Source organism: Acanthopagrus latus, chromosome 17 (genome assembly GCF_904848185.1).
Source record: "Acanthopagrus latus isolate v.2019 chromosome 17, fAcaLat1.1, whole genome shotgun sequence".
Taxonomy (NCBI): domain Eukaryota; kingdom Metazoa; phylum Chordata; class Actinopteri; order Spariformes; family Sparidae; genus Acanthopagrus; species Acanthopagrus latus.
The window spans coordinates 21,640,436-21,668,156 of record NC_051055.1 but is presented as its reverse complement, the minus strand read 5'-3'; the positions used below and the strand labels follow the sequence as shown (position 1 = coordinate 21,668,156).

Here is a 27,721-nt window from a genome sequence, read left to right as displayed (position 1 = left end):
TATCGGATATCAGTCCCTTCTCCTCTAATCATTTCCTTCCTTTTGGCCCTCTCTTCTTTCTAATGCAATTATCCCTCATTCCTCCTTTCCCTCCTCTTTTGCTCGCCATCCCCCTGTTTCTGCCACTTCCATCCTTCTCTTCCCATTGGTACTTTACTGTTTTACTTTGTAGGATTTTAGATTTTTTTTCATGTTCTGGCTTACAACACTACCATTGTCAGTTGTGCTTATTGTTACTCCGTGTTTGCTCTTACCTGGCTCCCTCTCCTTTGTTTTGATCTTTAGTGATCAGTCTCCCGTAGCCTCAGTGTGTGACAAAAAGGTTCTCATTAATCAATATCACTCTCCAAATGTGATAACATTCTTCTCCGAGCCTCTGCAATATGGCAAAGAGGAACATACATAACACTTGTGAACAAATACAGGGGATGGAAAAAATAAGAACCACTTCATCATCAAAGACTTTAACCATAGGTAACATTAGGTTGCCTGCCCATTGGTAGTATTTGCCAGAGCTATATAAGCTGTGTAAATGGGTCATAGCCATTTCATTTCACCTTATGGATAGCATTGCTATTTGTTGATTGCTATTGTTCAGATTTTCCTCTAAAACAATTACACATTTTGGTTGTTCTGTCCATAAAAACACTTACAACACATACATTTACATCTACAAAAAAAAAATCCTCAGCTCCATTAGTTGCCTCGTGTTACTTTAAAAACTCACAGACAAGTGTTAATTGCCAGACTTGTTTTACCGCTGAAGATTTCTGCTAATTGGTGTTGTATTTAACATGATACACCTTTGTGGCGGCGTGTTTGTAATTTTGATCAAGTAACGTAAAGGTTTAATTGTATTCTGTATTTAGTGTATGCTACTTTGTCTCAATCCTGTCGTGTGTAAGCTCGGACAAAAGACAAACATGCTGGAAATTAATAACTGCAAAAAAGTGTCCTTTGTACTTAGATTGCAGCTGTTAAAATTATTTTTCTTGCTTGACACTGGTGAAAAATTCTTTGCTTTGGTAAAAGTTGCAATACTGCACTGTGGAAATACTAGAATATTAGCAGATGTTTGAGTCTCATTCTCAACTCATTGTAGGTTGGATCGGCCAACATCCCAAAGTGTCAGTATTTGCCGTCATGGGGAGTAGACTCAAAAAGAAACTATTCTTCTTACAAATAGGACCTTCAAGTATTGACCTAAACTTAATATTACTGCTGCATGAATGTGTGACTTGCATTTAACTGCTGTAGATTTTTAAAGTTGTGCTGATCTTAAATAATTTATATGCTGCTGCATGGATTAATCTACAGAAATGCATCATATTCTATAAAATCATTACATATTCATCAGTGTAGCTGTCCTGTGAGAACCAATTATCTTCAGTCAATGAATCCAATGGGTTTCAAATATTTTATTTAGCTTAAAGAATTGTAATTCAAAATCACCAGAATTGGAGATTTGAGGGGATGGAAAAAATTTGACAAATGCAGCAGGGTAAAAGGGGGAACATGGGGCATGGTGGGTCAGACAGCTGCAGCTGATTCACAACACTGCTGCTCGAGTCCTATCAAGGATCAAAAAAGTAGATCACGTCACTCCAGCTCTTAGAAATTAACACTGGCTTCCTGTCTGTCCAATAATAGATTTAAAACTAAACATGGACAAGCAGCATTCAGTTATCATGCCCCACATATCAGTAACTTTAAGGCTTTGAAGTTCACTGTGACTTTTATTCATTAGCCTTGTCTGTTTTAAACTGATACTACTTAGCGTACCTAGCTTATGTCTTCCAACTTTTTTTTTGTATGTAAAAAATGTATGTATTTTAAGTGCAATTTTAATGTCTTTTAATGTACATTTGTGCCCCTGGAAAGGACTTTCAATTGCCTTGTGTCTGAATTGCGCTCTACAAATAAACTTGCCTTGCCTAATAATACAGTCTACACAATCATCCATTACATGTGGGAATTAATATCATGAACAGGCAGTAAATAATACAGGGAAAAGCATTCATATAATATAGAAAGACGATATCCTGCTCACACACCCTTTGTGGCGATAATCCTGTCAACACTTTCCCTTCACTGTGAAATGTCTGCTGGTTCCTTTGGTTTCAGGTGATGCACGTATAGGCCCCATCATCTCACCTTCGCAGGGGTAGGAAGAAGCATCCCCCAAAAGTGGGAGCAAGTGAAGAGCTTATTGTTATTTCTGGATCTGCCCCAAATCCAACAGTGTCACCCTGCTAATGGTAATACTCTTTCAGATATATTCATAGTTTAAACCAAAATAAGGAGTGGGCCACAAGGCAGAATTCATCTGATTTAAATTAAATTACGACAAGAAGTGATAGAGTAGAGAGATGGAAAGATCACATCCTCTCCACAGTACAGTATCACAGTCTCTGCTGTGAATGCTAAAGGCACTTTTCATCAGAGAGGTGGAGATTAGTTTGTCTCTCTGCTAATTCATCTTGACACCAGCTCTGTCACACACAAATAGACACACACATTTGCCTGAACACCTGTTGTGGTCGAGCCCCGACTGCCATTACTTTTGAATCACGCTGGTGTGAATAGGTACCTCTCTACTCATCTGCACCACAACCAGTTTCCAAGTCCCTTCATCAGCAATATATCTCTACAACGTGCACTAATTTGACACCCTCTCTTCGTGCAGAGTTATTTGGTTCCAGTTTCTTCTGCAACACTTCATTTCTTCTGTTAAGTGCACAACATCACAGACAGGAATTCAAGTGTGTGTGTGGGGGGGGGGGGGGGTGTAGGGCAGGGCGATATTTCACAACATGCAGTGCATTGGCAGACAACCACCTTTCCGCGCAAATTTGTGAGCCTCGCTTCCTGCATGCTGCATGCCCCACGCCCGGTGCTCTGCCGGAAACAGATGGTTCCCGGAATGTCCTCGAGCAGAGTTCTGAAGAGCTGCGAGTAGCCCGAGAGGCGCGTGAAGGAGGGAGGGAGGGAGGGAGGAAGGGAGGGAGGGGCGCACGTTGTCTCTCCGACAAACTTCTGCCTCACTCTGTAGCTCTCTGTCTTCCTGCTCGATTAGGATACTTAATAATGGTTCAGTATAATTGTACTGTCAAGCAGGAGAGCTTCTGCAGCACTTAAAGCAGCTTAATTTCACTGTTATTTTACTCAATCAACGTTATCACAATGAGAAAGTACTATAGCAAAGCACAATTATGCTTATACAGACTGTATTGAAGCATGTCATGACACAAATTGCCCTGAGACTGGGTGACAAGTGAGAGTGTGCGCTTATTTGGGTGGTTGTTGATATGACAGCGCTCTGGAAGCCCTGTGCTAAACGACAGTGTCAGGGTGAATTATAGTTTTGGTTTATATTTGTTATTTTCATTAACTCATACTATCTACATAAATCATCTATTTCATGGACACATAAACCATGTAATTATGAATAGAGTTTGGTAGGCGCCTCAATGACCCAAAGTGAAGCTCGGAGTGGTTTCCAGCACCTTGGACAGCGAACACATGTCCACTCTGGCCCCGGCACATTCAGCACCATAGACAGAGAAGTGAACACATCATGTTGCATCATGGTGACATTGCCTTACTATTAGTACAATACTGAAGTTGTAGCAGTTCAGGGACAAACTGTAGGCCATAGCCAATATCATTTCTGATCACTGGAATCAGTATATTTTAACTCATAAATTCAACATTTTAATCAGCTCAGATGCAGCCAACCTGCAAAATAACAATTAATTAAAATTATTTAACAAAGGTATTGGAGTAAAAGTACAATATCTGACTCTCAAAATGTTATACTTGATAATCCAATACATTTATTTTGTAACAACAATAATAATAATAATTGTAATTAATAATATGTAATTACTAATAAAAGGGCTATTCTACATCCTGAGTACTTCTAATTCCAATACTTTGCGTAGATTTTGCTGATGATAGCTTGGTTTAGTTTGTGTATTTGACATGGGCATGCTGCAACATACAATCACGCACAAGCCCCAGAAAAGAAAAGAAAAGAAATGAAAAGAAAAGAAGAAAAATACAAAACGGTTAAAAAACATGGTACAGTAATAGTTTCACACCATAACATGGACATTTACTTGTATATTTTACGGCAATTATTGCAACTTTTTCTTCAGTGCTTCATCCACCATTGCATACACATTTCACATAATATTTGGAATAACATGAACTCTAAAAGTTGCCTATAACTGAATTCAGCGAGAAAACAACAACTACTACTACCAAACCTTGGCCTGTATTTGAGCACCCATTAATGGACTGAAAGCATCCTCTCCAATTAGCCCGCTGTAATCCGCAGCTCATCCCTGTCTTACGCCCCACTTGTCCTACACCCGATACTTTGATCTAGACTCGGCGGCACCTGACGATCCGGCCCTTTGTTATAGAGCACGCCGGGGCTAATCTCACTGACCCGGCGCAACCTTGACCACCCACTCCCCCCCACCTCACGGCCGTGGGCTTGGTTCATCGCCGCCCCGGACACACAACACTTCCCGGGAGAGAGAGCGAGGGAGCTCTTGATCGTTTCATCAAACGCGTCCCCGCTGCTGGATCATGTGCGCGCCGCCGAAAAACACCACCCGCCCACTCGTCCCAGCAGCGGCGGGAGCGGGGATAAGGGGGAAGTCGATGCAACAGCGCCAACACAGTCAATGATCCATAAACAGGAGCCAATAGGCGAGTGGGTAATGAGGGACTTCATTTGAACTTTATGTAAACAATGAGCAGAGGTACCTGACGTGGAAAAGGGGGCAGATATGAAGGTTGTAACCTTGATGGATGGACATCTAGAGCACGAGATGAATTAGTATTATGTCGCTGCCTTATTTGTTTATGTATGCAATAACTGAATATATATATAGATATAAACATATAAAAATAAGAATTCAATCTCCAGACAGATGCTTCTGCCGTGAGTCCAAAGCGTTTAAAACACGAGCGCGCGCGCGCGCGCGCACACACACACACACACACAAAAACACTTAAACTCAAACAGAGAGAGAAAGAGAGGAGAGAGAAGCACCTTTCACCGCCCCCCTCCTCTCCCCCTCTATCTCTCGTTTTCACCCACCCCAACCCCCTCCTCACCCTCCTCCTCACCCTCCTCCTCCTTCTCTCTCCTCTCTCTTTCTCTCTGGAAAAAAAAACGGCAAGGAGGCGCGACTCGCAGGGCCGCACATAGCTGATCAATATTCGATTTAGTTGCTAATTTAGGGCCTTTCTATAGCTGTCATCCCGTGATGTATGAGTCCTAACCCGAGGTCGCCGCGGAAAAGAAGAAGAAGAAAAAAAAGGGGGAGAAAAAAAAAATCAAACACCAGTCAACTTTTCACTTAACAATAGAGCGACTTGAATATTATTTATGGGCGAAAGACCCACTTTATGGGTGAATTGCTCCTATCGCTGGTGGGATGATGAAGCGCCTTGTAAGTACATGCCACACAGGCTCTGACACCGGCGTAAACAGACGTGCAGGCAGGGGAGAAACATGTAAACACACGAGGAGGGTGAGGAGGGTGAGGAGGGGGGAGAGAGCACGCTGCTTTTAAAATGGGCGCAAACCCGTGCAAAGAGGGGAAATATTCATATCAACAGACGTCAATATCTCGGTCTCTTGGAGTTCACAATGAAATTTGAACGCACACATTTGATTAATGGCGTTTGTGTGATAAAGATACCCCTCCTCTCTCTCCCTCCCTCCCACGAGCCGCGGACACGCACGTGCACGCAGCCAAGTTTGGAGAGACGACACAAAAGATATCCTATTTGTCACGCGGACTAATATCATGTATTATGGACCTAATTGTTTTTGCACATTGCTCGCGCGCGCCCATCAGATCTGAGCGCGGCTGCTTTATTTTGCCACTTAATGTCTTCCCGATCGATCACTGTTCTAAGGATGTTATCAATAATTTGAGAGCTTGATTAACTTCAACGTTTCCATAACAATCCCGCCACGTTTATCCTCTCTCGAATTTTTAATTAACGCGTGCTTAATTAGTTCGAGATCGTTTGGGAGGAGCGAGATACTTTATATTTTTTTAGGGGGGAGGACGGAGGAGAGGGGGAGGAAATTAACATAAAAATCTCTGCTGATAAATTGATATATTATCAGGAAAGAAATGTTGTAGGAATTTCTAAGGCGGAACGAGTCATAAACAGACATCCATCAAGAGGAGACAGCTTGAGACAATGTATAAGTCTTTGGCAGTATTTTTTAATTATTTAATGACTGCACTATTCTAATTTCTCCAGATAATGAGGGTGTACATTCTTTCTGCCTGAATCACTCATAGACAAAGAGACCGATTTATAACATGGCGTATAAACAGGAAACCAATTTCCCCAGGTGACAAAGTATTTTAAGGAGCAGTCAGCCTGGTAGCTGCATGTGTTGTAGGTCTTGAACTTGCTCAAACCAGTATCATCTCGCTTAACTGAAGTGTGAAATGCTGAAAAAAGGGTGCATCCCTACAAATGTAGATCTTTCGCGAAATCCACTGAAATTGTTGACATACATTTCTGTTTATTTGTGTGGCGATTGATCCTTAAATGCAAGTAGTAGACTGCCATGTAAACCACTGAATGAATAAAAGGCATTTTAATTAGAGTGATTAGTTAAGGAATCAATGAGCTGGCACTAGCTGAGCTCACAGGGAGACCTGAGATCAGCTAATGGAGCAGACAAACACTAAAGTATGCTTTTACACCCCTGCTTTGAATCCATCTGTTATTGGCTGGTTTCGTTAATGTAATGTACAAATTCTGGAAGTCAAAAAAAGTTCTCCTAAAAATGCACAATAACTATGATCAGTAACACATTAGATTCCTTTCTCTAACATATTTGACTAACAGCAGCTGCTTGTAGAGGAGCTTGATGTGTGATTCTCACTGAATTCAGATTTTTTTATGCAGGCCATACATCACAGATCCAGTGTGTTTAGGAGTCTCTTTGCATATAAACTAGGATATGGGGAGTGGGAGTGTGTGTATTGGCTGCTGCCAGCTGCCATGCAGCCTCCAGGTTGTTTGGTGAAAGTGAGAGTGTGATTTCCCCAGACCCTGCTCTCCGGGGACGCTGGGCTCCCCCTGCCATCTCCCCAGAACCCCAACGGTTAAACGGACAGGTCATTGATGCACGCGCGCACACACCCCCTCACACACACACACGCACAACCTCCCTGCTTGCCTTTCAATCTCCTCTCCCTCGATGGCCCCCCCACTGCCGTATAAAGGCCACATTTCCCTGGTAATTACTGGCAAGTCACAGAGAATCTCTCACCTCACTGTATGCACGATAATCAGATCAAACCTGGAATTACCGTCATTAGAAATATTGCAGGAGGCGAATCATAAGGAAACGACCTCGTGAATAATAGCCTACGCTGCCAATGAGAGTTGTAATTGTAAATCTGATTCTACCCCTCAACCTCATGCTGTAATGAGCACCCGGCATTGTTTAAATGACTCAAATGAAATTGATGCCGATTCACCAAGCATGAATGACAGCTCATATGAAGATGTTTGCTGGGAATGAGATATGATGGGGGAGTGTGTGTGTGAGTGTGCGCATATTTTGGTCGTGCTTGTCTGCATGTGCGGATGCTGGCGGCCCTTGAATGGGGTGTTTAACAGTGGTATTAATAATCTCCATGATCTATGAGCTCGTCTGGTGTCACTCAGCCATTAGAGACACATTCTCTCTGTGTTCTCCACACCTCGTTTCCTCCCCCTCGCCCGTGTCGGCCCCCCAAAATAATTGTGTGTTAATGGCTGAGGAGGAGGGGGATGAGGGGGATTAGAGCCCGAGGAGGGGGGATAGAAGGATTATCGTGGGAGATGGGTCACTGTTAACAGAGGAGATGATTAGGTGTGATGACCGACCCCTCCAAGTCACAGGAACAGTGGAGGAGATATGTCGACATAATTAAGGGACAAAAAGTGTGAAAGAACGGGAAGAAATGATGCAAAATAACCAAAAGGAGGAGGGGGAGAGACCTTTAACAAGATAGATGTGAGTGTGTGATAATGAGAGAGCAAAAGGTAATAGTTTGCTAGTATTCCTGTGAGAAGGCGAGCTCCAAAGCCAGGTGAGGCACCCTAAAGCCATTTACAGGTCCTAATCTGGGTGGAATGAGCCGTGAGAGGAAGAAGGAACTAAAGTACACTGACTAACAGGTCTCCCCTGACCCCTCTCCAACTCCCACTCTCCCACCTCTACTTTTCCTCTCCCTCGTTTCCTCTCTCCTTCCAACCCCGCTTTCCACCACTTCCATCTACAAAACAAAGTTGTCTGGCATTGACGGGACCCCAGAGGCTGTCAGCGAGGAAAAGGTGGGAGTCACCCTCAGCTGAGAGAAAGAGGTAAGAAAGCGAATGAGGGAGGGAGGGAGAGGGAGAGAGAGAGAGAGAGAGAGAGAGAGAGAGAGGAAAGAGGGGGAGAGGAGATTGAAGCGTTTCTAATTTAAATAAACCCTTTGGCAGACTGAAACTGGCAGCAAGCTTCCCCTTTGCTTGCAAAAAAAAGAGGGAGAAGAAAGGAAAAGGGGAAGAGAGGGAGGGCAAAAGGAAAGGAGAGATAGATAGATGGATATAGAGATGTCTCCATGCTGGTTTGCTTATCCGCATGGGAGAGTTAGAGGCCAGAGGATGGGGAATGGCGGAATATAGAGAGTGAAGTGGAATAAGATAGGGAGCTAGATGGAGGAGAAGGAGAGGGGACACAAATAATGGAGGAAAAACACTGACAAGATACAGGGGTTAAAGGAGGAAAGAGCTTTGAAAGTTAGGTAATAGAGAACTGTGAGTGTGTGTGTGTGTGAATAGATAGAGGAGTTCATCCGTCCTCCACCTGTGTAAGATGCTCACAGGGTAGGGGGAGAGAAAGAAAGTAAAGCAGGGTCTCTCAGCAGTGGGTCCGATCAGTCTCATCTCATCAAAACTTGGCTGAAGTTTTTTGGATGGATCCCAGCTCCAATCTACTCGAGCCGCCACACTCTTCTCCGTCACACTGTCTCCCCCTGTCTGTCCCTTTGGCTCGTCACAGCGGCGGCCCTGCTCACCGGGCTATACACTCCTAATAGGCTGCCATGGAGAGAGGAGCCGCAGCAATACAGGGCTGTAATCTAAAGTCTCACTGCTGAACGCCAGAGGATGCCCATTTTGTTTGTCTGCTGGCTGTTATGTTGGATGGCTGAAGAGGTGACAACAGGCGAACCATACAGCGCAGACAGATTCGGAGGGGAGAAGTTGCTCCTAAAAACACAGAAAAACTATGAAACAACAAAAACACATGATCAGGGGCTGTGTGGAGGGCAGACCGGCACATCTTTGTGGAGATGAGTTGACTGACATCTCAAATCATGGAGGCATCAAACTAATAAAAGTATAATTATATACAAGAGAGAATGGGTTTTGGTTTGAAACAGTCTTGATTTGTCTGAAGGTCATTTATAGGCTTTTTTTTTTTTTTTTTTTTAACTTACAACAACATCACTTAACATAATGTTTGATTAAGCACCACATTCATATGCATATAGACTGGCTATTATAGGTATATCAACAACAGAATCAGCGCTTGACATGCCTGTTGACAAAAAATGACAAGATGCGATTACACAGTCTCTAGATTAAAGGTGCACGTGTAAAGGCGTGACACGCATGCCGTGTATAGAACCACAGGTAGGGGCGAAGCCTATAGGATGGATGGAGATCGGGAGAGAGAGAGGGGGGGAGGCAGGGGAGGGAGGTAGGAGGGTAGAATCGGGGGGCGGGAGGGGGGACTCCCGACCCCCTCCTTCAAACATACACACCGAGAACTGGCTCCGGCTCCGGCTTCGCTGGAGTGGAGAACCATAAATCTTCATATAGCGGCTGTTTTGATTAATGCAGCCGAGTCGAGCTAGGGGGCTGGACCTATCCCATTACGGCCTAATGGAAGATGGAGCGGCGCTGTCTCCACCACTAGGCCCCTGTCATTTGTTCCACTTTGCAGTCCATTTGGCCGAGAGACTACAAGCCACTCCATCAAAAATATTTTCAGAGTTAATTTCCGCCCGCTTAATTCGCCTTGATTCGGATTGCGTATCGAATGGCAGGATCGATTTTCGCCTGGCGTCTAAATTAAATAAAAGAGAGGGGGGTATACTTTAAGTCTGCGTTTTCTTTCTTTTCTCTTTTCCATTCCATTCTTCCACCTCTTTTCCAGACATCCTTTACTGTGGGCCTCATTCTTTTTTTCCCCCTTTTTTCTTTTTACGATGCATCTCATTTCCTCCTTTTTCTCAGATTTTGATAGACCCATGTTTGCAGTGAGGGAGGAGGAGAAGGAGGAGGAGGAGGAGGGGGCACAAATCTGATTGTAGTTACAGATGAAGGGAAACCTATTGAAAGAGGAGCTCAGGTGGATGGATTTATGGATTTGTCATAAATTGCAAACAGACTCGTAAAAGAGTTGGACATGCGGGAAACACCTTTTATGACAGGTAGGTTACGAAAGAAAGAAAGAAAGAAAGAAAGAAAGAAAGAAAGAAAGAAAGAAAGAAAGAAAAGACAAAAATCCCATATCCTCCCATGACAGCTCCACAACGTATAGATCCTGAAGAATACATTTGGAAACCACGGAGTGAAGAAGAATTGGACAGGCCTACATGGGGAAAGTGGGGTAAATTAGGGGCATCGGGGTATTGAGGGGGTGAAAAATAATAGGGGGGAAAGTACCAAAAAAAAAAAAGAAATGAAAAGAGGCAAAAAGCACAGTGACAAATTGGTCGAGTGTGTCGCGAATTCCCTTTTAGATTTAAAGCCGCGTGTAGCCTATCGTCATATCTTTCGAGAGTAATTTATTTTCTCATTTCTCTCTCTCTCCCCTCACTACCCCTCTCTCTTTCTCACTGTGTGTGAATTTATCTGGTGGTCACGTGGGAAGAGGAGGAGGAGGGGGGTGGAAAAGTCAATAAAAGTCTCTGGCGACAACTGTTTCCCCCGTCGGTCTCTTGTCTCCTTCTTGCATTATCTCTCCTGCTTTGCTTTTGTATTTGTTTATGCGCTGGAGCTGATTTGCTCCTCCCCATTTCCTCCTCCATCGGCTCCGTTTCCTGTTTTGGATCCTCTCTCATATCATAGGACTACAAGCTATACCTACTCCTCTCCAGAGAGGCCTATTGATTTATTTCTCCCACCAACAGCAAGCCCCACGCTTTGAAATTACAAAATCAGGAAGCTGTAGGATCCATCTCTTGTATCCAGCTCAGAAATGTTTCGATAAGCATCAGAAAAGTTCTCAGAGGCTTACAAGTTGGAGATGAAGGCCAGCGAGCTTCAGCCCCGCAGACATGGAGCCACTTGTAGATTGCTCAAATCAACAAAGGAATTGCATTTGAATCAATTTGATTTTATTACACTCTCGCAAATCTATGAGTCCGTCTATACAGTCATCAGACATGGAAAGACAATTTAGGAAGGAAGGAATTAAACAAGGGAGGATGATCCAATGTAGGTGCACTTTGGACCTGACTGAGGAATACATCCTGAAATGTGGGCTCCACACTTAGCTCGGCCAGTTTCCTCTCTAATTCAAAACCTGAAAGTACGGAAATCATTGGCATTATTTGATATGTGTCAATATAATTCTCATTCGCTAATCCTAACATTTAAAACATGCAACCTCTGAGACCACAGAAAGATATCATTGAAGGTAAAGTACACATCATCAGTTGAGATATTGGAAGAAGAAGAACCCAACAACAAAGAAGTGGACCATCACAAGTAAAAGTCTTTCAAAGTTTTACTTGAGTAAATGTGCAATATGAACTAAAAGTATCAAAAACAAAAGAGCGCATAATGCAGGCAGAATGGCTCCTATCGGCGCTTTTTTCCTGCCAATGATTAGATTATTGTTGCTGAGAAAGATGCAGTGATCTGTCTGTTTGCAATTAGCTGATATAATATCAATAACTGACACTGATAATGTATAAAAATGTAAGGAGGACAATAAAGGCACATTTTCTATATTAACCAGTTTATTTTCCCAAAAGAAAGAAATACTTAGACAATCTTCAATGTTCATACATTAAAAACAAAAAATTAAACATTGCCAAACTTATATACAACCACAGCTTATTTTTTAAATAAACTTATTTTCAAAGAACTGATCCCTTTTCAGAACCATGTTCCAAGTGATATCCCATGATTATATTATTGCAGAATAATTAATTATCTCTTTTATTAGCCAATAACACATCAGCCACTTATATTGTGTACTTCCCAGTTAACCAACACACAAATGTATAAGCATATTGTTGATGTTATAACTGGTCAAAGTGGAGTAAATTAGAGTTACATCATATCAGAACTAGACCAATATACCAGCTGTAATCTGATATTAACCTACTGTAGATCCATATCAGTGCACATTTAACCAATCACAATTGCAGTAAGAAATGCTAAAGATATGTCTGGGGTAATTTAGAAAGAGTGACACCAAGTTTGTCCACCAGAGATGACTGACATTTTATAGTTAAACCTTTTAACTATAACATGTCCCACTCAGTGCATATCTGGGTTATAAAATAAGAGTAATTAAATGGATCACAAATGCTTATATATATATATATATATATAAAAAAGTAGACTGCTGGCAGATATATAATGAGCAGATTTGAAATTCTCTTATATCAATATTGTCCTGAAAAATTTTGTATCAGTTGAACTGTATACTTAATGTGGAACGATGCATAACGATGCATAATATCCTATATGTTTAAATAGGAAATCTTTATATGTAAACCAACTACAGCCAAGGAGTTAAAAGTACAATATTTGCCTGTGAAATATAGTAAAGATTGTAGAAACAAATGAAATGACATGAAAGAATAAGTAACCTAAAATTGCACTTGAGTAAATGTACTTTCCACATCAGAATAATAATTTACTGCTTACTGCTTGTTTAAAACACAGTTCCAAACAGATATGTGAGGCAACAACTACGACACTATGTACAGCCGCTTACGGCTCATGCTGCCGTCGAGCCGAAGGGGTTGATAAAATTGAAGGGTCTCTGTGCTCCTGGTATCCTTGGGGGGTTTACACTTCCACAGCAAACAGGACTGATGGCCGACCCACCCGGCAATATGACTTGTTCACTCAGCCCCTCCAACATCAGTGTCTCTATTTCAGTCGCCACATCTGTTATTGTCTGATTCTTAAGAAAAAAGTGGCTGAGCAGAGGATAATGAAATCAAAGCCCAACACACACACTTGAGAAGCCCCCGGTAAGAAACACACTGTGTCAATATTAATCTCTCTGACAGAAAGTCGAAATATGGCATCTGTCACACATCATCTTCCCTCTCTCCTGTCTTTCTGCCGAGTGGAAAAAGACGGAGAGGAGGTGGTTTTGGTGGGAGTGAAGAGGGGGAAGTTGTTGGAAATCGAGGACGTAGACCGGAAAGGGCAAAGGATTCTGGGATTTTCAAGAAATATTTTGTTCCTTTATGTCTCCTTTTGGTGCAGCATTAAAACCTTCAGTGAACTAAATGCACAGTAGAGGGACAGTTATAAGTGATGGCATTTCAAGGGGGATTTCTAACAAAATATCTATGTTTGAAAATACTTGACAGAACGACACTGTGCACAAGTGGAGATTAGTGTTTGGGCATATATAAGAGAAACTGGAGTAACACTACCGAAAGTATATAGTAGCTCAAAGAATATAAACTGCAGTTGGAATGTCAATATTTGTTCAGAATCTCTTCGACGAGCACTCAAAAAAGATGAACTGATTTGCTTGCCACTGGGGGTGAGCCAATAATCAATACATGGTAACTACTGTATGTATCTCTGTAATCAAACGCATCTTGTGGATCACTGACAGCCGCAACTTCAGTTTTGTCACTACCTCTAGAATACGCCAAAGTCACACTCCTGCAAATGAGCTTTAAATTGATCTGCTCCTTAAAAAAACATGTTATATTTTGGTAGAAATCTGTAAAATACAAAAACAATGGAGCTCAAACATCTGAAAAAACAATCATGATTTATTTTATTGCAAAGGAGATGTATGACTTTTATTAATTGTGAGGAAATCTGGTGCATTTGACATAAACTAGTCATTTTAAACCTCACATAATGAAAGGAGAGTTAGATTATTTTCTTTATTTTCTTTTTAAACTAATGAATGAAAAAACCCAATCAACTGCATTTATCCTACAAAGTAATCATTGCCTCTGTTGCCGAATCCTGGAAGAATTTGTTCCTCTGTGCCGAAGAGCTTCATTGTAGTACAAATCTATTTAACACATAGTATGTAATAATTCTGATGCTTGGGTTACCTCAATCAAAACGATGAAAACAAAAGATGTAATTTGATGACATTGTGAAGAAGCATGGGATCATGGGAGTTCTTGTTTTTAAATGCAGATGTAAATGTATCTGACTTTTTTCATATGAAGTTGCATTCCATCAGGTTTGCTAACTTTCTTCCTCACTCTGTGACGCATCATCTGATGTTTTCCCAGAAGTTATAGAAACAGGTAACAAATGAGACTCAACATTACATTGAGTAAGTCAACATTCCTGGAAATGTTGGGATAACTGAAGTACACAACTCAACAAAACTATATAACAAAGGGCTAGACATTCATTAAGGTTTTATTATAGGATAGATAGATATAGATTTTATATAGAATTTTACAAATAAAATCTTAAAAAATTATAAGTCAATTTCCAAGTACACAGACTGAATGTCGTACTACTCTCACCACAGCAGCAAATACACAGTTGAAAACAGTCTCAACTCTTGACTTTCGTATGACTTTCGTTAATTACAATTTGAGTCTTCAATAGAATGTATGGGCCTTGCACAGAGATTAGTCGGAAAGTGTTCAGCGGACTAATGCTTGTTGGTTTGAGTCTTTTCGTAGGATTGTATGTAGAGTATGTAGAGTAATTCCAATCTTATTCTCGAATAATGTAGCATTTAATTGTAAATACAGTTTAGATAACAATAACACTTCCCAACCTTATCTAGTATGTAAACTCTAATATGGATGATAAAAAAATAAGTTGTCAGTGATAAAATATGACCTCCAGATCTGAGCACATGTCCTATAAAAGTGCATACTCAAGGTCAAAGTGTGAAAAGCAACAAGTTCAAGACAGACACGAGCTTCCTGACCAAAGGGCAGCAAATGTAATGTGGCTCTCATAACAATATACTTAAAGGCAGGGATCACAACATAAGATGTCATGGTGATGAGATATAAAATGTCCTCCGATATTTCATCCCATGCTTGAGGTTTCTCCACCACATGCACATCCGCTATCTTTTATCCATCCCTCAATCATCCAGGACTCTCTCCCCCTTTTCAGTGTGTTATCTTTTTCTCCCACTCATTTCACCCAGAACACTTTCCTTTCTTTCATCCTCTTTCCATCTCGCTTCCTATTCCTCCCACCTCTCTTCTTCCTCCCTCTCTCTGTCTTTTGGACATTTCTCTTAGTCCTTTCTATATCCCTCCACCCTGCCTCTCCACCCACTTTTCCCCCCTCTTTCCCCTGTGATGAATGAGTCTGTCTGCTGGGTGCAGTTCATATTTACTGAGCAGGGGAGCGCACACTGTCAGTCTCTCTCGCCCTCCACATCTCTATCCCTCCACTAAAGAGACGGAGAGAGCAAGAGGTTACAGTGGGATGAGAGGAGGGAGGCCGTGGTCAAGAGATCCACTCCAGGAGTCACCACGGCAGCAGCTGGCTTGGTGGAGAAAACATCAGTCTCGACTGGCATAGTTTCTCTGTGCTAGCATTAGAGGTGGTTGAGGGAGAGAGAAATCTTCCTTACCTCTTGACCAACCTGTCAATGTGGTGATACTAATAGGGAATAAACAGCGTCTTTCCATCCCTTTGTGTGTAACTCGGCAGCCCACTCTCAGCACTCAATGCAACACAATTTAATGGCGTTTTCTCTCTCCTTCCTTTGTGTGAGCCATGCTTTTAGGCACATTTGGACTTGAGAGGGAGAGAATGTAAGAGCCGCTACCAGCTGCAGCTTACCAAAGGCCCACAAAATACCCGGTTTCATCTACGCCCACACACACCAGTGTGTTGCGGGGAGTCAAACGGTGTGTTTTGACCCGTGTGTTGACCCCTTCATGAATAAGAGGAGTGGATGTGGGCCTGCCGGAGCCCAAAGGGACAGGCCAAGAGCCGCTGCAAAGCCCTGCAGAGCCACCATCTCTTCCCACACACTGACCTCCGAGGCCAGCCAACACCAAAACCACCGTAGCGTGACGACACCAGTGACACCCAGCGCCAACGCACAAAATGTGTTCCTCCGCCAAATTGACAAAATATAGACAGTAAATACGAGGAAAATTGGATAGCTCAAATTACATCACAAAAAGAAAATCCTCTCAACTGGACTTTTATAAGATTCAATTCGGGGTAATTTAATTCTCAGACTGCAGCCTAAAACACAACCAACCGTCTGTCAAAGGGGGCAGATTGAAAAGGTTTTGGCCATTTGGTGTTGGGACAGGGGAGGCTAAATAAATGTAGGGTCTTGTGTTTTATTTGCGGATGATTTGCTGTAGATTGTAGTGTATCTATATCTGCGCAGATTAAACATAATGTCACTAAACATTCATATCATGTACCTATATGTCAGAATCTGAGGAGGAGATGGAGAGTGAATCAGGGGGAAAATAGGACCGGGAGAGGAAAAGGGTGGAATGCTGAAAAGAGGAAAAGAAAGCATCATGCCATAATCATCTGAATATTAGAGAAAATTGGATACGGGAAAGGCGAAAATTGGATGTGGGGAAGATTTCTGAGGAGGAGAGAAAAGCCTGAATGCATCAAATGTGGAAACAATGACCAGTATCAAACGGATGAAACAAATGTAGAGCCCCTCAGGATAAATCACTGCTGTAAAATATCCTTTAGGAGGATCTAAAAGCCATCGTCAGCAGACAAATGACAGGGTCAGAGGTCTTAGACAGGGAGCACTATCAGCTGGAACAACACTGTTTATGATGGAGGAGGAGAAGGCATGATGTTGCTTTACAATGGGACATGAAAAAATATTTTCTATATGCAGTCCTGACCACAGGCTTATTCCACATCATGCTTCTAACAAATCGCCCGAACTTCTGAGTGAGAGACATTTCCTGAGCTCGCCTATTCCCTGAAGCATCCTTTCCACAGCTATCCATTTCCCCCTGGTGCCTCAAGAGAGGAACTACTGCTGTTCTACTGCGGCCTTTCAGGGAGGATTCAGCGGCCAACCCATCTGCTCTGAAGCTGACGGAGGCCGCAAACTGTGATGTATCCCGCTATCACCCACTAGACGATGAGACGCACACACACTGCACAGAAAGGGTAAACAGTAACACCTTTATTTGTCAGAATGTATCCTCTGCCGCCCTGTGTTTGTGTGCCGCAGCGTCCCCCCACCGCCACCATCCTCCTCATCCCCGGATCATATTTGTCCATCTGCCTGCCACGCCGATGGAACATTCCAAAAACGGCTGCTGGGCAATCTATCTCAATTTTCCAAATCTATTAACTTTCTTTGTGTGGCCTGCCTCTCCTCGAGCCCGATCTTTAAAAACCGTGGTTGTTCAACAATTATGATAACTGCAACAGGGGGAATTAGAGAATCCACCCATTCATCTCTCTGCCCCTCCTCCGCACAGACATGACGCGGCTAAATGAAAAATGGACACGCTTTAAGAAGTATTGATTCCAGCTTTAAACAAAGGTACAGTCAATATTATTTACTACTAAATATATCTTTGTTATCTGTGCCGGAGTCGTAGTTACTGCTCTGTCCTCGTAATTGCGGACATAAAAATAATAGACCAATTCCCACTGAATTGACCGAGACAGGTTCGGTTGTGGCCCTTGTCCTAGTGATGCATATCCTGGGTGTAAATGAATGTGTGAGCAAGGTTTTCCTCTGATGACTGCCCCACTAAAGGTAGATATATATTCCTAACCAAACAGGAAATAAAATGCAAGAGACACAGTGAGGTGAAAAAAAATGAAAATGGCAATGCATTTCAAAGGTAATCTGAAACACTAAAAATACCATTCATCTTCTTTCCATTGTTGTTTTTCATGCATTTTAGTTCAGAAATTGTGTTTTCCTCCTCAGAGTTCTGTCATACTATATATATAGTTTCAGATTTTTGGGGGGGACAATCTTTTGAGATATTTCCTAAGCCCCCTGGGGTTGTTTTTTCATGTGGAAAATACAAGTTTGTTTTTTTTTCAATAATATATTATGTTTTGTGTGCCACTTATTTCTGGGGAACAACAGGCCTTTGAGTTTCGTGTGTTAGTCTGTTGTTCATCTTTGTGCAGACACACGCAGGCAACTACAATACGTACATTAAATATTTATTGGAACTTTCAGAATACAGTTTTCAAAGCTAAAAATTAGTAACAGCTGCAAAACTATCAATGACATTTTTTTACATTCCTAATGTACCTTTAGTACCGGCAAGCTGGTCACCTTGATTTTATATTCATACAATTTTTGATGGATACTCTGGTGATATGATAATTTGTCCTTACTGATGGATCTCTAATCACATTCTATACAACTAAAGCTTCCCCAGATTGCAGATCTGTCTGTGTTTCCATTAAGATCCCAAGACTATCAATATCTATTCACCCCCATCCCAATGGAAAGTCACGTGAAGTTCTGTAATTCAGAAAACATTTCTGGAGCTTTGCAGCAAAATAACGCTGCAGCATTCTCAACAACTGGAGTAGATGGGGACCATTTTAAAATGTAAAAATAATATGAAATGGCTCTATACAGTTCATCCGGCATTGACTCCAGAAGCCTAAAGATCCTAAATTGATGTGTAAAGACGGTTTTAAAGACACGATTATTTAAAGCCAAAATCTTGACTGTAGCTTCTAAGCTCAGAGCATTAGAGAGCACCCCTTCTGATTGGGTGTAAACAACAACTTAAATAATATTGGGATCTCTGGGCTTCCAGAGACTTGGATTACACTGGATGAGCTGTATGGAGCCATTTAATTTTTTGTTCTGTTACTTTTTTCCACATTTTAAAACATGTCATCTTCTACTTCAGTTTTTCAGAAGAATGCTGCAACACTGTCTAGCAGTGAAGCTCCAGATTTTGTTTTGTTGAGTACAAATCAATGAATGAAAATTCTTTCCATATTGAGAGCAGGTGGAAGGTTATTAATGTGTGTGCATAAACATATGTTTATGGAAAATACTCATCTTAGAGGAATTTTTCTTTCACACCTCACACTCGCATGGCTGGAATCTTGCATATATATTCCTATGTTTTTGGAGCATCCTCTGTCTACCGAGGCCCTTCCACACTCATTACAGGCATGAGACTTCACCAGCATGTGTTTCCTCAGGCTTGTAAATTTCATCAATATCTTGCCACACTCCTGACTACAAGGGAATTTGGTGTTGCTTATTCGGTATGAGCAAATTTGTTTGTTTTTTTCCTGCATGCACAGTGATGAGGCCTCCTCCCCAGGACTTGTGGAAACCCTACAGTCCAAGCATCAGCAGTTCCCCTTGAAGATATGAACTCTGACAAAGATCCTGTTTCAGCTCTTCAGACAATCAAAGCTGCATGCATACGCTGGGCATGTGTGAAGTTTCCTGGGCGGAACAGAAGGATGGGCCAATTTGTAAAATACTGTGAGTTGTATCAAAGTCACAAGGCACTGAGGACAGTTACAGTGATATCTGGACCGATATCTAGAGGACACTTGTCTAACAGTACAACAATGATGATGATTGACATGATGCTGCAAAAAGCCAGATTCAGTGAAGGATATAGTGTAGTGCGGAGAATGCAAGAAAGAGGAGAAGAGTTTACCAATGAATAACTTGGTCTGGTTGAATTGACAGGATTTCAAAGGCAGGTAATAATAAGTGACTATTTGCTTTAAAGACCCAGTGGAGAACACATCCTCCATCCACACATAGACACACTTATACATTTTGCCACGATGGTCTTTTTAAGTTACATTATAATTCTTTACCCAGTAATCATATTGAACTGTACTGGAAAAATACAATGGTATACGGATATGTTGCATACTCATATGCTATGACTTAAGTCAATAACCTGAAAGTGCCCATTATTCTGATACCCCATGGTCTGAAAAATTGCTCCGTTGGACTTAAAGTCCATTTGTCTAACAGACTTTTATCCCCCAAAGCAAACACCCATCACTCAAAAGTCCTATTGCTCCAGAAATAAACACTCTCCCCGCAGTTGTTAATTCAGTGACTGCCGGCTCTGTCCATGGTGCTGAATTGGGTGGCCTTTGCTCTTAACAGGTCATATTTCTGACCTTACACTAACATACCGACCCTCACCCTAATTCTAACCCGACACCAAGACATGAAGGGCAAAGAACTCTATGGCCACCTACTACCTTGAACTACCACCCTTTAATAATATTAGAACTGATTTACTGTAGAGAGACAGTGAAGTCAGTGATGCTAAAAACATGTTTTAAATCAAGACACAAGAGTTGAACTACTTCAGATTCTAAGTTATAAGGAAACATACAGAAAAGGTGCAATAATTGATGAAAACAAAAATTGCATCCTCAAAATAAATCTGTACAGGTCCGAGTAAGAAATCCATATTCTAATGAGTAAAAAACTAAATTTAAAAAACTCAGCTAGACGGCTATCAGCACTGAGGAGGATTAGTAAGGGATTAGATGTGGGGTGGCTCACTTGTGTTGCTCCTCACTCCCTCAGCTTGTGCTGTCTCCTCATAGTGTCCAGTTAAGCGTGGCTCCATCTCTCCCTTAACAAATGCCTCCAGGCCTTCAAATTCCCAATTCCCAAACTTTGTTACATGGCAGATTTCATGTGTCTCAGGGTCTGCTGGCTCCTCTTGGACTTGTTTACAGTTTACATCATTCTGGCTCATGCTCATTTTTCAGCTCTACTCTAGTAAGTGTAGTGCAGGTTTTACAGCATCCTTGTCCAGTTTTTGCAGACCTGATCACGTTAATGATGGTGTGTCCTTCACTGGATTTGTTTCTCACTTTCTATTGCTCTCTTTTTAGGCCATCCTCATCCTGTTTCACAGAACTGATCATATTTTTGATAGTTATCCTTCATAGGTTTATAAGGTATTCTTTTTAGGTTTTCCATCTAATTGAATTAATTTCATTTTTCAGGGGAAATCCCTCCAGAGTCATGTTTTCATTTTGGATAATCACCTCCCCTTTCTGGTGCTCTGACTTGTCAACTATAGTTCCTAAAGTCTGTTTTGTGTGGCGACATGATGACTTTTGGTGCACATTATTCAGCTGGAGATTCTTCAACCCTGCATCGTTTCAGTCTTTTTAGGGCAACCTGGTCCCCCTTTTGAGAGAGTGGATGCTCATCTTACCTACCACAGGAGTTCTCCCCTCTGTGTTTGAAGTGCTGAAGTCCTGTCTTGACCACCATATCTGCTGCCTTACTCTTCAGTGGAGAAGACATTGTCTACAAATAGGAAAAGGCAGAAACTATGATAAGCTTGCCAAAACACAAGCTTCTATGGAAATAGGAAAATAGACAATTTGTGATATTTGTTTTTGTAAAATGTTCTAAATTTACACCATATGATACAACATTGAATTGCAAGCATCAGTTTAGCACTCAGTCTGAGGCTCTGTATGGGTCATTAACCTATCAGCAGTTAATTCAAATCAAATGTTATTTAGGTGTCCTCCCATCATCTATTCCTTTTAAAATTGTGTACAACATACCTACACGCCACTAGAGACCACTATCTTAGATGTGATCCTGCTGTAAGCTTGCTTTAGTGGCCACAGCATTTTTGGACTCTCCTACTGTTGTTGGGGTCATTTCATTGTTTTTAAAGATTGTATGTCACCTGCATACAGTTATGAAGGCTACTCTCCCATAAGCATGAACCAAATGTATCACTGTGTAACTAAAATGTGCCACTTCCCCTCTATTCATTTTAAATACAGAGAGAAGGTTATTGATTATATGACAAACAGAAGAGGCCAATTCACAGTAAACATGTGATGCATAACTACACAACTAGGACACACACAGGGAACCTAGATGTGTTTGTCAATAAAGCATGTAAATTATATATATTTGTATTTCTGAAGAATTTTATCGGGACTGTGTGTAACATTGAGAGCAACTGAAAATAGGGAAAAAAACGAAAAAAAAAATCCTCTTATGACAACGTATAGGCCTACTTGGTCATCAAAGCTGGTTCATTTTGTTCATTTTAAACAGTTTCATGTGGGTTGATTGAGAAGACAGTTTTGAGTTATATGTATTGATTTGCTGTGGAAAAAGATCTTTGTCAGTCTGTGTAAAAGTCATGGTGACAAAGTGAACTGATGTTCAAGAATCAGAAAGTACTATTACATGACATGATAATCTGTCTTCCGTTAAAAATGCAAAAGAAAACTGAGACCCTAATCTAGCTACTTTTTTGGTGATGCCATTTTCTAGAGGATAGCAGAAGCTGAACTTACTTGTAAAACAAAGTTTTTTGGCGTTGCTTGAATTGGGTACGTTGAGTGGAGCGTAGAATAAAAATGCACTTTTAAATTTAAGCCTTGGCCACATTAACAACCATTCTTTGTACAGCTTTTCCTCAGCCTTGTTCTAGCAGATAAAGCTAAATGACAGAAACAGCTTAGTAAGTTATCCTTACGTTAGCGCTAGCTTGAGCTCCAGTTCGTCTCAGCTAAGTTACTACAGACAGCTAAGTATACGTTACTGACAGTTAGCCTGCTTGTGTCTGCCAGGTTAGCTATATCTGTTTAAACGTCTCCGCACCCGAAAATGATTCGTTGTCGGCTTTAAAAACTTTAAAAGTTTAAAGTTATCTGACTTGGTGACAACTCAAACAAACTTTTACTTTCACGCGCGTGCTCTGTCGGTTAAAATATGGTCGGTACGCTTTAACAACTTGGCTGCCTCCCGCGGGCGGAGCTTCTGCGTTGAGCGTACGGCTACGGCGAGTAATCCTCCCTCCGGGACACGCTGTGCCATGTATCAAAGCCCGCTCAGTTAACTGCAGTGTAAACAAACAGTGCACCGAAAGCTCTTGATATTCTAGCATCTGCTAACGAGATGATCATAATCCATCATGTGTTTCATGAAGGAAAAATAATAGCAGCTCTTTTTACTTGCGTATCCAAGTTTTCATTGTTCTCGAGCTAAACGTATTAATCCCACTCATAACTAGTGGGCTAGTTATAAGTGGATACTGGCCAATCAGATATATCAGTGTATTTCAGTGGTATCGGTGTGCCGATATAAGCACTTATATGTTTGGGTAATTTACAATTATTATATTCCCAGTTAGTTTACGGTTTCTGTGCCATTGTCATTTTGGAGAGTAACCTGTATTGTTAAACTGTGAAGTCCCATAAAAATCATAACGTTCGGTCTCTTCTCATAAGGGCTGCTTCAGGTCTGACAATGAAAAAAAAACCGTACAAACCATAATTTCATTTTTAATACACTGACAGATTACAAATAAATCTACTTTGCGTTTACCTTGTGTTTTGTACAATCCAATTATCTAGTTTTCAGTTTCTGGTGAAATATCCTCATGTGGACATTTTGCACTTTATGTTGACCTCTTCCAGCGACTTAACACATCATCACACAGTTTTCATGCATTCATCAAATAATTTATTACATTTTTACACACACACTGACACTATTCCCGGAGAAGAAAAAAAAAATGTCATTTTAATGTCCCGCTGACTTCTACTTCATACCAAGTCCCCAAGTGTCCATTTTAATAGTGTCTTGCAAAACCAGTTTAAACCTATACTGAAAAAAACAAATTATACAAGGTCTGGGATAGTGCTGTAAAAAAAGTTCCATGCAGCGTAATGTCAGAGTCATGATTTAAATGCACCTTTACTAATAAGTTAAAACAGTCATATGAGTCAAGAGGGTTACAGATTCATATAAATAATTATATACAGATATGAGTTTTGACTTCACATTCATTAATAGATCATGTAGTAGACAGTATGCAGCTCCCATATTTACTACTTTAAATCAGGCTAGCTTATTTACAGTCCTCTCGAGACAGCTGGATTTGTGAGATCACGTGATCATGTGATCACGTGATCTCACAAATCAGTCAGCTGTCATGTGTTTGTGGTCGAACCACATTGGTTGACCAGTTTGCATCCACTGGGGAACTACTGGCAGCTTTGGGGCATGATTTAGATATGAATATTTGATGGAAAACAATGGTGGCTCCCCAAGACTCTTAGTGTAGACGCTGCTAGAGCATAAGTTATGATGGAAATGGAAAGTACATTTCATTGAAATAGAGCAAATAACGGCACTGAAGGCTTTTCCTTAGCGGGAAAGATATTTTCGCTCTTCTCCCAACTGGCTTTGGCAGTCAGGTTTGATTTACCAGCCAGCCCCGCTGGTGGTAGTGCTCTCCTACTGTTGATGTGATTGGGTGAGGTTAGCCCATGACAGACAGTGATGAGCAGATAGTTCTTTGAATCACTTGCCAAGTGTTTCTTGAAAGTGCCTGTCCTTTTCCAAACAGTTTCCACAATCAATTTACGAGATCATTCTTTCCAACAAACCATCGGGCTTGTCAGGTTAGCGACATTTAGCCACGTGTCCAGAAAGATGGTGAGATCGAGCAAACCTACGTAAACAGTTGGGGCAGGAATATGGCTTCTCACCTGTGTGCGTTAACATATGAGTTTTCAGGTGGCCTGACAAGCGAAAGCTTTTACCACATTCTTGACACGTGTAGGGACGCAGGTTAGTGTGACTCCTTCTGTGTTTACCTAGATCACCAGAGGAGGTGTAGCATCGATGGCACTCTGGACATTCAAAGGGCTTTTCTCCGGAGTGTATTCTCTTATGCTTCACCAGGTCGCCAGACTGGGTGAAACTCTTGTCGCATTCATTGCATTTGTAGGGTCTCTCACCAGTGTGGGTGCGTTGGTGGTTTCGCAGATGTGAAAGCCGAATGAACCGATTGCCGCAGACTGTGCAGTGGTAAGGCCTTTCTCCGGTGTGTGTCCGCAGGTGTATTTTCAAAGACCCAAGGTCTCCAATCTTCAGCCCACAGTCCCCGCACTGGTGAGCTTTCTCTTTGGTGTGAGTTTTGGAGTGAACCCTCAGGTTTCTCTGAGTGTTAAAGTTCTTCCCGCACACATTGCAGTGGAAGGGTCTCTCACTGGAATGCGTCCTCAGATGCAGTTTCAGACTTGATTTGAATCCAAACTCCTTTCCGCATTCAGAGCAAGAAAATTCCTTCTTGCCAGAGTGTGTGGTTAAGTGGCTCCTGAGGTGGTGTGCTCTTATAAAGGCCTTCCCACACACCTGACATTTGTGTGGCTTCTCCCCTGTGTGTATTTTCATGTGTTGCCGCCAACCGCTGCGCTCCACGAACCTCCTGCCACAATCCCTGCAGACAAACGGACGATCACCTGTGTGGGTGCGCATGTGATCCTCCAGGCTTTGAGGTGTGCATAGTTTCTTACCACATTCTGGACACTGTACACCCGTGTCCAGACAGATTGGCTTATCCTCAGGTTCTGTGTTATCCGGTTCATGACACAAATGAGGACCTTGTCCCCAGGTAGCTTTGAAACTCTTCCCGCAGTCGGCGCAGCTGAGGTGCCCCCCTCTGGTTACCACAGACATGTTGTGCCATCGCTGACAGTGATTCTTCAGATTCTTCAGGTACTGAAAACTACGTGCGCAGGTGGGGCAGGGGTGGAGACGGCGTGGAGGGGCTGAAGGATGGGCTTCACGTACATGGAGCCTCAGGTATACTTTGGACTTAAAGGTGCTGCTGCAGACAGTGCAGGTGTGTTTAGGGATGAGGTTTAGTGTGCTGTTTGAGAGACATTTTTTCAACTTGGCAAGATACTGTTTCTGATGGACCCACTTGACGTGCTTCTCCAAGAACTCCAAGTCAGTAAAGGAGACATTGCAGTGAGGACATGGGAAGAACTCAGACGATGACTCTAAGTAGACAAGAAGGACAGACACAGATAGAAGAAAAAAAAATTAAGAATTTATACTGACAATCTAAACAATACTAATTTTAAGCAATAAGAAAGAAAATACGGACATTGTACATAATAAAAATGCACTTTCGAGGCTGGAATGATATCCAAACAAGGGCTTGGATTACTTATTGTTTTCGTTATTGAATAATCTGTTGAGTATTTTCACAGTTGTTTCATCTACACAATTATATTGCATAATTAATATTTCTGTTGGACCAACAGTCCAAAACCCAAATACTCTTAATATGTTATCATTAAAATGACAAGGTAAAGCAGCAAATCCTGACATATTAGCAGTTAAAAACAGGAAATGTTGGACAATTGCCTGAAAAATGACTGAAATGATTAATCAATTATCACAAGATCTGGCAGTTATTATTATTATTATTATTATTATTATTATTATTATTATTATTATTATCATCATCTACAGTTTCAATTTAACCACTAATTGTTGCAACTTAAATCCAAAATATTCACATCATAAGGTCTGACACTGAGATGCAGAAGAGGGTAAGTACAAATCCAGGTACAAAGCATGTGTTTTATACATGTTTTTTTCTCTCCCATGCTTCAAACAATACGCTTTTAGTAGTCTGCCATTAGTGCAATCAAAAGAAACACAAATGCGTGAGTAAACGCAAACAAATAACAGGGATTTTGTTTTTCCCAAACTCCTGCTCCCTACCTGTGCAGACCCCCTCGTTCCCCTCTGCCTCCTCGTTCTCCTCGGCCTCCTCTTCACTGTCTCCCTCCTCCTCTTTAATCCATGGCTCTGGCTCCTCCTTGACAGCAGCTTCAGTGAATTCATATTCTGGCTGATGGTCAGAGTCACACTCCTCCTTTATGTGTGCCTGCTCATCATGAATATCTGACGTGAGTGTCACAGTGTCAGGTTTAGTGTCTGAGCAGCTTGACGAGTCTCCATTGTGCTCTTCACTTATCTCATGTGAACATGGTTCCTCCTTGATTTGGATGTCAAGACCGTCTCCATTCATGTGAATGCCGCCCTCATGTTCAGACTCAGTCTTAACTATGATCATATGATCTTGCTCTTTCTCTTCTGTCTTTGTTTGTTTTCGCGAAGACTTCTTCTTGGCAGATTTCATCTTCATGCTGTCACCATTAGGATTTTGGCTCTGCAGTGTGCTGTGGAGCAGAGGAAAACATTATTGACGTGAATGTCTTGGAAGGAAAAGACAGCAACATGCAAGTCAACTAAGGCAATAAAAAACAAAAAACAAGCGTCCATCTACTCCATTTTGGTCATCTCTGTTATCTGTCGCATCAGAGCTACACCAACGGCAACATTAGCCTAGCAGCACTACTAGCACCGTGGCTAATTTACAGCAGTTTTCCTGTAGTAATGCAGCTGTCAGTATAATTCGTCTTTTATCTGTTATGAAGAAAACACTCACCGTTATCAATTATACGATTTATGTCGCGCACCTCTGACTTCTTTTAAACATTTAAGCTAACGTTTCCTTACTGACTACATTAGTGTGCAGGGATAATAACACAGGAAGTGAGCACCTCACTTCCGGTGGATTTGGCCAATCAGCTCGGATCGCTGCTGCTCACGTTACCGCCCACA

The 27,721-nt window shown here is 41.6% G+C and overlaps 2 protein-coding genes across 14 annotated transcripts in view; both read right to left on the bottom strand.

Moving 5' to 3' along the window:
* Nucleotides 1-23,083, bottom strand: part of erfl1 (Ets2 repressor factor like 1) — a 101,679-nt gene extending 78,596 nt beyond the window's left edge. Inside the window, exons 1-4 of one of the 13 annotated variants that reach the window (XR_005070745.1) lie at nucleotides 22,582-23,073; nucleotides 21,468-21,562; nucleotides 2,055-2,154; nucleotides 255-376 (exon numbers count right to left, since the gene is read on the bottom strand). The gene's annotated coding sequence lies outside the window, so the exon portion shown is untranslated. Of the gene's footprint in view, nucleotides 1-254; nucleotides 377-1,503; nucleotides 1,572-2,054; nucleotides 2,155-8,913; nucleotides 9,301-18,427; nucleotides 19,706-21,467; nucleotides 21,563-22,581 lie in introns of those variants that run through there. The other 12 variants (XR_005070743.1, XM_037074817.1, XR_005070746.1 and 9 more) reach the window with 12 other exon arrangements.
* A 648-nt stretch (nucleotides 23,084-23,731) lies between these two features.
* Nucleotides 23,732-27,690, bottom strand: LOC119006553 (gastrula zinc finger protein XlCGF57.1). The gene is made up of 3 exons (XM_037075389.1): nucleotides 27,546-27,690; nucleotides 26,816-27,276; nucleotides 23,732-26,082 (listed from the first exon to the last, which is right to left on the bottom strand). Exons 2-3 carry the CDS (start codon nucleotides 27,240-27,242, stop codon nucleotides 24,698-24,700), a joined length of 1,812 nt encoding a protein of 603 aa, XP_036931284.1. The 5' UTR covers nucleotides 27,243-27,276; nucleotides 27,546-27,690; the 3' UTR covers nucleotides 23,732-24,697.
* Nucleotides 27,691-27,721: the final 31 nt, after the last annotated feature.

What these genes read in the sequence shown, in the direction of transcription:
- LOC119006553 (XM_037075389.1), bottom strand. Translation starts at nt 27,242, where the DNA reads ATGAAGATGAAATCTGCCAAGAAGAAGTCTTCGCGAAAACAAACAAAG. An exon ending in GAACGAGGGGGTCTGCACAG is followed by an intron (nt 26,083 to 26,815) that starts GTAGGGAGCAGG and finishes TTGTCTACTTAG; the next exon opens with AGTCATCGTCTGAGTTCTTC.